This window comes from Vanessa cardui, chromosome 9 (genome assembly GCF_905220365.1).
Source record: "Vanessa cardui chromosome 9, ilVanCard2.1, whole genome shotgun sequence".
NCBI lineage: Eukaryota > Metazoa > Arthropoda > Insecta > Lepidoptera > Nymphalidae > Vanessa > Vanessa cardui.
Genome location: NC_061131.1, coordinates 4,375,257 through 4,388,277, shown reverse-complemented (window position 1 = coordinate 4,388,277; position 13,021 = coordinate 4,375,257). Strand labels below are relative to the sequence as shown.

The window sequence follows — 13,021 nt, the reverse complement described above, 5'->3', positions numbered from 1 at the left end:
ACTATAACATAAAAAAGTAATTTGTATTTCACTGTTCACACTCAAAATTTGGAGCCTATGATCTTTGCTGGTTGAGACGAAAATAATATAAGTTCAAAACAATTCAAAGTCGTTAGGAACAAATATAGGATAGCTTTAATAAGACAGCAGAGAAAAGATATTGTGATTAAAAGTTAATTAAAAGGATAAATACTAATATACTGATGAATGAATAATGGAAGAAAATATCAAACGTTGCAAAAACCTACTCCATTCGAACATAATTTCTTAAAAAACCTCAATAAATTAAATATTTAAAAATAATAAATAAAATTAGTTCGAGTATTTTCCAACAATGGTGCTCGTAATCGAGATACCATCACATATTTTAGGTCACAGTGCCACCGATATTAAAACTCATAATCCCGGGTCGGTGACCCGAATTAATTGTAAAGTTGCGGGGAGCGTGGGCCGAGCGTGACATCGTATCGGCAATTCGGCTGGTCGGACCGGTCTTCCCCTCTACGAGCCAACCAGTTCTGTGACTTGCAAAAAGCGAAGCTGCAGCGACACTGCACTCGTTACTGCAGCTCGGTGGTGCTCGTGTTGTGTTGTGAGCGGTGGTGTGTGTGTGAGTTGTCGCGGGATGTCGCGCCGGCTCCACGCATCATGCTGGCCGTTCGCCACGCCAAGGTATTGTATCATTTCTACCTCACATTTGGCCATGAGCTAATTCTTTAAGCAGTTCTACTACCAAATTTTCAAATAATGCAACCGCCCGTAACTTTTGTTGTAACTTGTAGGAGTACTGAAGAACTTACCTTACCGGCAATCGCCTTATTGTTTGTTAAGGCGGATAAACAATTTCTACTTAAAAAAACTAAAAAGAAAACATCAAATTAAAAGGCAATGAAAGACGCTGCATTAAGAAATGCTATCGCACTCGAGATTTTATAATGGTTTAGTTAAACTTTGACGTGAAGGACCTCTTGTCGAAACTTTAATAAAAAATTGCAACATTAGTAAACATCACTAAATTTTAACTCATAGTCAAGGAGCTTGAAGCTAAACATACTTTTTTGACATATTAATTAATTCAAAAAAATGCTTTATTAAATTAGTTACTAAAAACATTATCAAAATAAGATCCAATAGAATTAAGTCGCTGTAAGGAATAAGACCGCAAAGGCGTTACTCTAAAGTATTTTTTTTTAATTATTCGTTTTCAACATCACAATTATATTTATTTACATAGAAATTAAGAATCAATACTATGTTCGAGGTTTTATTAAAACAAAGCTGCATCAGTATAAAGAATAGAACGCGTTAATTTTTAAAACATTCACACAAAATATCCTTTGTGCTAGGATACGCCCCTCCTGTCTCGAACCTCAGCGTTATACATATATAAATATATTTATTTAATTTGTGCATCGAAGTGAATCGGAGGCTAGTCGCCATCGCCTCAGTGCTGTGAGGTGTTAGATTACCGACAGGAATGAACTTGAACAGGTACAGGCAGGTGCTATTTACATGAGTTCTTCAAAGACGTGTTCATGCGACTGAGTTCACTGTGTGGTAAGTTCGTTGAAGATATAGACAAAGAATTTATTTATGGGTTTTTTATTCCAAGTTTAATGTATTGTAATGGTAAAAACGTTTTTAAATAACGTGCTCAAGTAATCTGCTTCAACAAAGCTAGCCTTTCCATTTCACCGTCTCCTCTACGCTCGATTTTTCTTTTATTATTAACATTTTTTTTTATGTCCACGACTATATTACAATCAAGCTATATGCCATTTTATTTCACTCCAGTTTATTTTTCAAATCATCATGATTTAGGGCACAATAATATTCTAATATTTTAAATTGGAAAGTCTTTTGTTTATAAAGAATATTAAAAAGTGCAGATAGACTCAGAATAAGTTATGGAATTATTAGTTGAATTGAGGTTTTGTTTCAATCTAAATTGCTGTCGCATGGAAGGTGCCCAAGGGCTTTCATGTTATTTAACAGTCAATTGATGAAGTTATTTTTGCTTTTACAGTGTAGTTGTATTTACTGTCATCCTTCATGTAAATAACGTAAATAATAAGATTGACCAAAAGTTCTATAAAAACACAATAATTTGAAAAAAAAAATCGTTTAGAGTTGCTTAAGCTCATATGTTTTTAGTCAGCTGGGACTGACATTTTTTGGTTAATAAGCTCGTGTCGTGCACTTTGCGAAAGCCAAGCTCAGTCAACTCAACCTATATACTCTGTTTGTGTGGCTTACGTACAAAATGAGAGTAAATATGTATTTTCTTTTTAGAAGTTTTTTTTGTAGAATTCTGTTATTTATATTTTTGATTTTATAAAACAAAATTACAAATTTATTATTGCAAGTCTGTTTGTTATTTAAATGTATGCAAATAAGATAACCTTAGAAGCTAATGTTTCTAAAAAAAGTTATTTATTAAGCAAGATCTGTAATTAATTACGTTAAAAAAAACATTTTAATCTCAAAGCGGCCATTTCGAACACTTAATTTCACTATATAAGGTTAAGAATTAAATTTTCCTCACGATAAGGTCATAAAAATCAACGATAACATCAGTTTAAATATACGAAGTCACGTTCTCAACGATTTACGACTTGCACATATTGGCTTAGAGTAAAAATACGGCGAGGAATCGGTATTAGCGCCAGGTGCACCAAAGTGTGGCACACGCGAGCGTGCCACGATCGGCTCAGGGCACTGTGTCGCGAGCTCAATAGAATGTGAGCACGCTGCTTATGAGGTGGAAAACGTGATTCTTACACAGCGTCATTGTTCATCTCCAGCACGTTTATAATGTGTGACTACGTGACAAACTCGCGAAGAACTATTTTTGTGAACTTAAAAATATATTTTCTGGCTTTACATATTTTTTAATAAAGTGTTTTCTTTATTTCTTTCAACCGAAACGTGTTCGGTATAGTGAACATAACGCTAAATTATTAATCAGTAATATTTTTAATAATTTTAGTTATTTATTTATTTTATAGTTTGTAGCGCGAAAAATTAAATCATATTTTGTATAAAGCATGCATTTTATAGTTTAAAATTGTAATACATAAATGCTGTTTATAAAACTTGATTTAATTATTCAAATTAAGAATATTATAGAAACTACTTAAAAAAAATCACAACCGTATTATATATACAAAGTATATTTTTGAAAACAAAAATAAATTAAGAACGAAAACTGGAGGAAAAATAAAAATTATGATTCTCACAAGATTGTTGCTTTAATACTGAAATGCAAATAACAAACAAGTATTTGGCGTCCGCTGTTTAAGCTCTTACGAAATGTTATATTTACCGAGCATACGAGTATATAATTACGCTAAATTATAATATTTAACATGGCAAGGGCAGCTCACTGCGCAATATAATTATATTGTTCCATCTTACGAAGAATTACCGCTCTCTAGAAATAAACACGAAATTAACTTAAACGCGACCAAATTAGAATAAATGTCAAGAAAGAAATACTAACTGGCAAGGTTTCTCTTAGTCGTCCAGACTTAAATTGTTACGTGTCGCTGACTACTAAACTAACATAATAAAATTATGTAATGTTGCTTTATACAGAATAATGATATAATCAGTAGTGACAGAGGCGAGATGGCCCAGTGGTAAGAACGCGTGCAACTTAACCGATGATTGCGGGTTCAAATTCAGGCATGCACCACTGAATATTCAAGTGCTTAATTTGTGTTTATAATTCACCTCGTTCTCGGTGAATTAAAACATCGTGAGGAAATCTGCATTGGTTAAATTTTATAGAAATTCGGCCACATGTGTATTCCACCAATCCGCATTGGAACAACGTGGTGGAATATGTTCCAAAATCTTCTCCTCGTGAGGAGACGAACCCTTAGCCTAGCAGTGGGATATGTACAGGCTGTTGTTTTTGCAGGATTAAAAATGGGTGACGGTCGAACTCAAAATCGACTAACTGTCATCTCGAAAGTTCTGGCTCATATGAGTCCTCTTATAAATAAAAATTAGTCTCTGTGATGACAATATACATGTTATGTAGACGATCCTGGATACCTAAGAATACAATTCGGCAACATTGCGGTACGTTTTGTGTGTTTATAAATTGGATTTAACACTTCATTGGCTCTGCTGGTAACAGTCTCTATCTGGACGGGTAGCTTCTTCATTTGGTCGGGTAGCTTCTGCATTTGGACGGGTAACACATTCGCTAACGATAGTGGTTTGACTTCTGAGTAAGCTCGGGAAATAAAATATAGCTTAGGTAGATTGAGCAGTAACAGTACAAAATGTGGCTTCTTTTTCCAAAAAGTGGTCCATTTGTTCCAATTTGTCCATGTTAAAAAATTACTACATAAAAAACACATGAGGATTTCTCGACGATCGTATGTCATAAATAAGATTGTTAGTATAGAATTTCTTGTTACACTTCAAGTAATAATTCAAGAGGAAATCTTTCCACGCTCGAATATATTTCTAGCCAGCAAAAAACAACATATCTCGTACCAGTACATGTTGCTCGGCAGAACACGTGCTCCTACGATTAATTCCGCTAATTCCGGCGACGATACTTCCCCACAATCCGCCAGCATGAATAATAAACGCCTGTCTCTCTTGAGCACGGATTTATCTTGTTTTATAAAAACGAAAAGCTTAGCGGTGCTCGTTACAAGGAATCCTGCATTTGCTTTGAGCTCGTTAATGGAATGGATAATGTTTGTGTGTGGTTTGGAGTTACTTCATTTGATTAGTGATAATTGTTTAATAGATAAAAAAATATTTAGTTGTTATATGTCTTTGATGTTATTTCGTTTTCTTTGACTCTATAATATATTTCAAAAATAAACATATTCGTTAAATGATGATGAGAAAGTTTAAAAAACGATTAAATGCACGTCTACTAATTTGTACATTGTGTCCTGTCATTTTAATGTGAGGTACGTAGATTTTAAATGATGTTTTAAAAATATTTTTTTAAATGTCTATGCATTAGTCACTTTCCATCGGGTGAGCCTCCTGCTCGTCTGCCATCTATCACATAAAATGTCAGCTCAATTATTTGTCATTGAGGTGGCATTGGGCTTACCTAGAGGTCATTCCAACTATACATCTCATGGCTTCACCATCACATCAGTTCGTTGGTATTAAATGATTATAGTGTCATTCAAATTAATTTTTCTCGAAGATTTTGAACCTTAATTACGTTAATGGTGTAAAGAAGTAAAACGACTTAGTACCATACAAGTTTGTCTCAGTAGAATCTACTTTTAGAACCGGTGGTAGCCCTATATTTCATTCGGGTACATTCAGTGATGATGATTCTTAGTGTGCTTTTATGAGCCAACTCGAATAAAGAACATTTTGATTTTATATGAATCTGTTTTCGTCGTTTCATGTGTGAAACCGTTGTTAGTTCTTTACTACATATTATAAAACAAAGTTCCCGGCCGCGTTTGTCTGTCTGTATGTTCTCGATAAACTTCAGCGGCTCAATCCAGAACGGATTTTCATGCAGTTTTTACGAATAGACAGAGTAATTCTTAAAGAAGGTTTAAGTGTATAATTTATTCAGGTTTTTGCGTTAATAAGTTGAAATAAGACGTCAATTGTAAAACATGTTGAAAAAAACAATAAGAAGATTTAATAAAAGGTAAAAACATTTACAAAAAACTTATATCCACCCATGCGAAGCCAATACGGATCGCTAGTACATAATAAAATTACATTTCAACATTATACGAGAATAATTCTCTATACTAATATATTCCATGTAGATATACAGAAATCGATTTCGTACTAACTAACAATCGATTAAAATATCGTTTGAGAAATATCGTATCTTAAGAACACTTTAAAATGAATTCTTATCGACCTTTTCATATTACAAAGACCGATTTATGAATATTAAAAATATTTTAGTACCACCACGTGTATAGTTAAACTCGCTCAATGTACGGCACGCGCCCGTTCCTGAGATCCTTGCACATAAATAAGCTGCGAGCCTCTTATTAGGCGGATCGTACATTGGGGTAAAAATAACTTAGTTATAAGTAACTACACTTAAATTTTTCTTTTCCCATATTATTCGAAAAACAAAAATAGACAAAGACACCATATATATTTGGTAAAAAGATTAGAATTAAATTGATCGATTATCATATGGATGACATATTTTATTTATTATATTTTTATATATAACCTATTTTATTTGAGAAAAAACTACTTAAAAAAACTTATTGCTTTTGTTGGTGGTTTTGCTATGGCTTGACATTCAATTTAACTTTTTAATATAGACATTTAAATATCCTTATAAGAGCGTCTAGAATAAGGCATCTTACCAAGTAGACTGAATCATCAGCGATCTCTAGAGATGAAATAAGACGCAATATAAAAAATATATCAACTTGGTATACGATTGCTTATGTATATATACAAATTAAAGCAAGGAATGTTATAATCTACTATATTTATGTCTTCACTTGAATGTTTTTTGTAAGGTTTTTTTATTACGACAGTGCATGCTAGCCTTTATAATCTTTTGCATCAAGAAGGCGGTCTGAGGCACGTCGCGTTGTAATTAATGGCGGACGAAATTATTCTGATCCCATCAGAGATGTCCTGCCACGGTCGAGTTCAACAACCCATTCATCTCATGCTCCTGAAATTTGCTAAATTTGAGATAGCAAGGTACATTTTAAATTGATGATTAATGTTATGGTACCTACAAAGTATAGTAAGATCCAAGATAGACTTAATAGTTAGTCTGCAGTTATTACTTAAATTTAATATGCTTAATGAGTATAAGATAATATCGTGAGTCTATCCATTTAAAGAAATGGAAGAAAATTAGTGTTTGAAGCTTGTAAACATAAGAAAGGTGAGGCATTAGCCCTGCCAAGGGAAATTGACAGGCTGCACAAAAATTACCATGTTTTAAAAATAGAATGATGTTTTTAAACATTTCTAACTATAAAATATGCACCATTTGCAATATCATCTGACGTTGTACAGTAAACCGCGCACGTTTCACAGTAACAGCTCGTAAACGAAAGACTGAGGCGAAACACGTTAAGACTTGTCTGTATTCTCAGCTTAATTACATGCGCTGCTATTTATATTTTGAGCAAAGGATTTATGAAATATTTTTTTTAATGTGAAACGTCTTTTGGGGGTAATATCGACTTGATCATGATGGCTAACGGCATGACGTTCTCGTTTGTCTTCACTCTCCTCCACCGTATTGTGTATAAGTCATGCATATACCTCATTGGTATATATTATTATAGACAATATAAGTGACTTATAGTAGAGGGATCTGGTAGAAATCAGTCTCTCTCTCTCTCTCTTTCTGTCTCTTTTATATGTATCTAATTTTATATAATACTTTTAAACTTATTTTTTTAATTTACTACCAATTTCTTCGTTTTCATTGAACTGGTTTCAAACATTGTTAAGTTATTTTATTGTCTGTTAATGAGTATGTAATATATACCGAACCCACTTCATTCCCGATGTCCCAAGACGTGATGTTTTAATTTATTCTACTCCATATTTGTGTATTATTTATTCTTGATTAACAAATATTTTATATCTGCCGATCGGACGCATTTTTTTATTCAAGTAGTTTTTTACGATATACCAGACGTGTGGTCATCACAAACATTGGCGCTGTAACATTAATCTTTCACTTCCAGTCAACGCGCCGCTAACTATAGAAACTGAGATGTTACGTCCCTTGCGCCTATAATTACACTGGCTCACTCAACCTATAAACAGGAACTCGGCAATACAAAATTATTGCTCTTGGAAGGTAATAATGGGTTGAGAGTACTAAGTGTTATTGATTTATTATTTTTTATTCATTAATCTATTTAAAAAAAACTTATTGAATTTTATTTTTATTTTTTTGGCACTATTTATACTCCAAAAACTAATAGTATTTTGCTAGTGAAAACAGATTTCTTTTATGAGCTCTATATATAGGTGGACAAATGGACTAACCTGATACTTACCAGTAACCATCACCCACATACATATGTACTTTACCACCAGCCTTTTGAACTAGATTATCATATCCCTTGTGCCTGTAGTTACATTGGCTCACTCAAACTTTAACCGATTAATGTTAGAATATTTTCTTATTTATTTATTTATTCCTATCCCATGTGAGACTCATTCAGATGTGCACAAATCCTTACCATCAAGTTATGTAATGTACAACAACATGGGTCCGAATTTTATCTAGGTTACATTGGTTTCATTAATCATAAATAATTAGACATATAAACTCAGTTAGAATTGTTCTTTATTGAACTAGCAATCTTGTTACACGTTAAACTACGAAATGAAATTATTTAATTTACAATTATTTCCAGACAAATTTGTGTGTGACTCCATATTATTTGGCACAAAATCATTATTTGACATTGTACTTTCATTAAAACATTGTACACGGACATAATGACGCTTTAATTTTGAAATATTATTGTTAACTTCAAATTTTTACTATTTCATAGAAGAATGTAATCATTTCATCCGAGATCTTGATCTATCTTTGAGAACGTTAGGTAATTTTAAAGCCATTTTCCACATTCTATTTGTGTGCAGACACTTTAAAATACATTCCGAGTTCCTTCCTTGTTGGAGAGCGTTCACATTTTTAATATACAAGTTTTCTTTTGATTTAAATTTACTCTTTTTCTTTATTCAGAAAATATTGTTTATATTAATGCTATGTATTCTAGAATCAGTTACAGTTTTTGTGTTTTTTATTTAAGATAGTCATACCTACACTACATATATTAAGCTCATATTTGAATTTCGAAACGATTAAGTAAAACCTATTTGATATTATACCAATTACAGATATGCACCACACAATATTTGTTATGTATTAACATGAAAAGTAAAACTTATATTAGCCAGTTTCAGAATCCGTGAAATTTATAAAACAAAAACTTACAAAACCTTTTTACCCCCTTAGGTGCGGACTTTCATAAAATTCGTTCTTAACGGGTGTGTACATCCTATACGAAATTTACCTGCCAAAATTTAAAGTTTGTAGGTGTTGTAGTTTCTGATATTGCACGATTAATCATTAAGTGGTAAATAGGTTGTAAAATATAGACAGGTCGATTTTATAAGCCCTTTATAGCAGGCAAGTTTTTGAAGCGTTTCATTGCATAATACTTTCATTACAATATATAGTATTACAATTAAATACAAATTATCAAGACGCTCTTACAAGTGAGAATGAAAAATAAAACTAAAAGACACTCTCGCTAAGGATGATAATATATATTTGATATTTCAAAGATATGTAGAATCATTTTCTAAAATAATCCTCATTCCTTAGCTCTAATCACATTAGTTTGCGGTCGTAGCGTGGTTGGCTTGTAACCGAATGAAAATTATTTTGATTCACATGCTTATTGCTGGTCTTTTAGTAATAATGTTCTGAAGACAAGAAAAGTATAATAGCTTTCATTTTTCGGTAAAAAGAACTTAGTCCGATATCGGACATGGCGTCCATCTTGGTATAGTTATTGGCGTAGGGAAGGGCAAATAATAACACAGGTGCACCTTTTATTCCTCTATTCTCATAATCCCATTGGATGTCAATCTGACACGACTAGAAAGCGTTGAGGTGCACGATCGGCTTTATGTGCTTTCTAAGGAAAGTGTTACTAAAATGATAAAACCTTATGTTACGGCCTTATTATTTTAATCATTCAAATATAGTTATTTATTTGTCCTTTCATTTTCGTATCTATCCAACCGAAAGACTTGTGGCCCGACTTTAATTATAAGCTTAATTTCGGGTCAAAATAAAAAAAAAATATTAATCATAACAAATATTTTAATCTTTATTAATATTATAAATGTCAAAGTAGCTCTGTCTGTAGCTCTTTCACGACCAAACCGCTGAACCGAATGATATGAAGCAAACTTGAAGTCCAAGAAAAGACATCTAGGCCTACTTTTTTTGCTTCACACATGACACCCTAATACACGAGCGAAACCTTGGGCGACTACTTGTATATAATAAATATACTAGTAGTAAAAAATACTAAATAAATATTTTAATATTTGTAGATTATACTTTCGTGATTTATAAAGTAGATATACATAAAATTATCGTAAGTCGGTAAACCTTATAACTTTATATTGGATATTTTATTTGTACATAAAGATTTATCAATCCTATATGCCAATAAACCATCGAGGAAGTTTTTAAACATAGAAACGGAATTACAATTATACGAAATAATAAATTTAGTGAAACTTTAGTGTTTTTTTAATAAACGCATTCCCTCGATCACTGTTCGCAAACCGTTTCACTGAAACAATTACAAGTAGGTACAATTGATGTCCACTATTTGTCTAAGAAAGAGAGAATGCGGGTTGAGATTTTGTAATTAATCTAATAAAGTCGTATAGCAACAAAGACGCTTTATTTAGCTCTAATGGACAACACTTTATTATAGGCACTATATCGCTGTATTGTAGATATTACTATACAAACTATTTAACAAAAAATTCATATCCATATACTGCGTTAAAGTTTATATTTAGGTCGACTATTGAGTAGGATGTGACGGATTAATAAAATTATCTGATTGACATTTCATTATTTTAGAAGCGCGGGCGGTTAAATCGACTATTTGATTTAAATAATCACCCAGTCAGCTCAGTGGCAATAACGTGTAAATTTTAATCGAGGATTGCAGGTACAAATACAATAACCTAATATGTTTGTTTAATTTTATTCGTGCCCACCACTTCGCTTTGGAGTAGCGTGAAATATGCTGCAAGCTTTCTCGCACATGATGACTAAATCAGTAAGTTTTAAAATGAAAAACTACAATACAGAGCAAGCATGCCTTTTTAAAATGTGTTTAAAAAATTATATTATTGATATGGAAATATAAGTTTAAAAATTCAACAAATCGCACGCTTAATAATCAATCATACACAAAGAAAAAGATACGTCATTTTTATAACAAAACTTTATGATATACATTGTAAGTAAATGAATTGATTTTATTGATATGCTTAAAACAAAAATTTGAATCAAAATGTCGACGTTATAATAAACGCACATTACGTTATAATAAGTCAATTAAGGAGTTTCGCTATAATTTAATTTAATGGACTAATTGATTTAATCGAACATCAATTCCAATTATCAAAATTTCATAAAATAACTGAATTAACTTCATTCATCAATCCAGCGCTACATCGATTAATTTCCTGAACGACATCGCTTCGTATTAATGATGCAATGCGTTAGGAAATTATTGAATGCAAAATATCGAAATTGTTTTTATTTATTTAAAACTTTGACGTTTTTTATGTGAAACATTTAACACGCTAAAGTGGTTTTAGAGGATCGATTCGTATATGTCGGCGTATATTGTATGAAGCGCTTTTATGCTGTATATGTCTTGCTTTTCTTTACTCTGTGGATTTAGCGAGACGCTTATACGTCATTGCTATAAGTAATACTAAGAATAAGAAAAATATAATAACTTTCTAAATTCTATTTTTTTTTAAATATATTACTACTACCAGGTGTTCCGTGAATATAGCCACATACTTATGTTTTTATTTATATAAGAATTAAAGCGCGCGATGAATTTGATAGTATCCAATGAATTTTTTTAATATATTTTCAAAATTTCAGACAGCATTATTTAATTTAAGTTATCTGTTACTATTATATGTTGTTGTCGAGCAAAAATGTCTGCTCAATCATATCTCTGTTTCACCTTTTTTTTATTTTAGAGAAAAAGTAAGTGTGCAATCACAAGTTTATTTCACCTTCTTTTTTTCACGAGACCACGCGAAACTATCGCGTGAAATCTGATACGATCGGAAAATGTACAAGCGAAGAACTAAAGGCTAAAGGCTTTCCATACTTTCTGAGTATTAGAACTTACTTTCAGTCTTTGAGCTGTTACGAAGAAATAATATGAAAATAACAAAAACGATAACTAAAACTACGTAATTTTTTTGTATATGCTTTTTTATGGTATAGGTTGGGCCACCTGATGGTAAGTGGTCACCATCACCCATGGAAAATGACAAATATTAACTATTCCTTACATCGTCAATGTGCCACCAACCTTGGGAACTAAGATGTTATGTCCCTTGTGCGTGTAGTTACACTGGCTCACTCACCCTTCAAACCGGAACACAACAATACTGAGTACTGTTATATTGCGGTAGAATAATTGATGAGCGGGTAGGTACTAACCTACCCAGGCGGGATTGCACAAAGCCCTACCACCAAGTAACGTACTCGTAGGTAGTAACCATCATTAAGTCACCATTTCACATAGACATATATATTAATTATTCCTTACATTACGAATGCGCAACGAACCTTGGGAACTAAGATGGTATTGGGATCCCTTGTGCTTATTACACTGGCTCAAACTGGAACACAACAATAAAGTATTGCGGCTTTTCGGTAGTATATTTTATAAGTACCTACCCAAGTGGCTTGCGTAAAACCCCACTATATCAATTATATGGTTAGCCTCCTCTCCCATTAAGGATAGGGCTCGGAACGTATTTCCACCACGCTGTTCCAATGCGGGTTGGTGGAATGCACATGTGGCAGAATTTCTATGGAACTACAGACTACACTATACTACACTATGGAATAAAAGAAATTAATTAATTTACAAAAATGGTCAGTATCGAATTACAATTAAGACTTATGATGTTCAGTACAAGCTGCAATATAAAATTACAGTCGTATAAAAAATTCTATTTTAGTTTAAAACTATTGCCGATAATATTCAAAAATACAACGGTTCTTAAGTGCTTTCTTCAAAAGCGTAATGCAATCAGCAGCGACTTGTAACTTTAGCGTATAAACTTTATCGCGGATTTGCCAAAAACATTCGAACAATCACATTCGCTAGCTTCGGCGACTTCAAACTTCAAGGCGTGCAGTCAGTCAATCCATAAGATTATTAAGTTAATTTGAAAATAGTCCTTAATG

The 13,021-nt window shown here is 32.4% G+C and overlaps 1 protein-coding gene across 1 annotated transcript in view; it reads left to right on the top strand.

Moving 5' to 3' along the window:
- Positions 1–562: 562 nt before the first annotated feature.
- LOC124532527 overlaps positions 563–13,021 on the top strand; it is a 114,861-nt gene continuing 102,402 nt past the window's right edge. Inside the window, exon 1 of the mRNA XM_047107462.1 lies at positions 563–672. Within this exon, the coding sequence (XP_046963418.1) occupies positions 649–672 (24 nt within the window). The 5' untranslated portion in view covers positions 563–648. The remainder of the gene's footprint in view (positions 673–13,021) is intronic.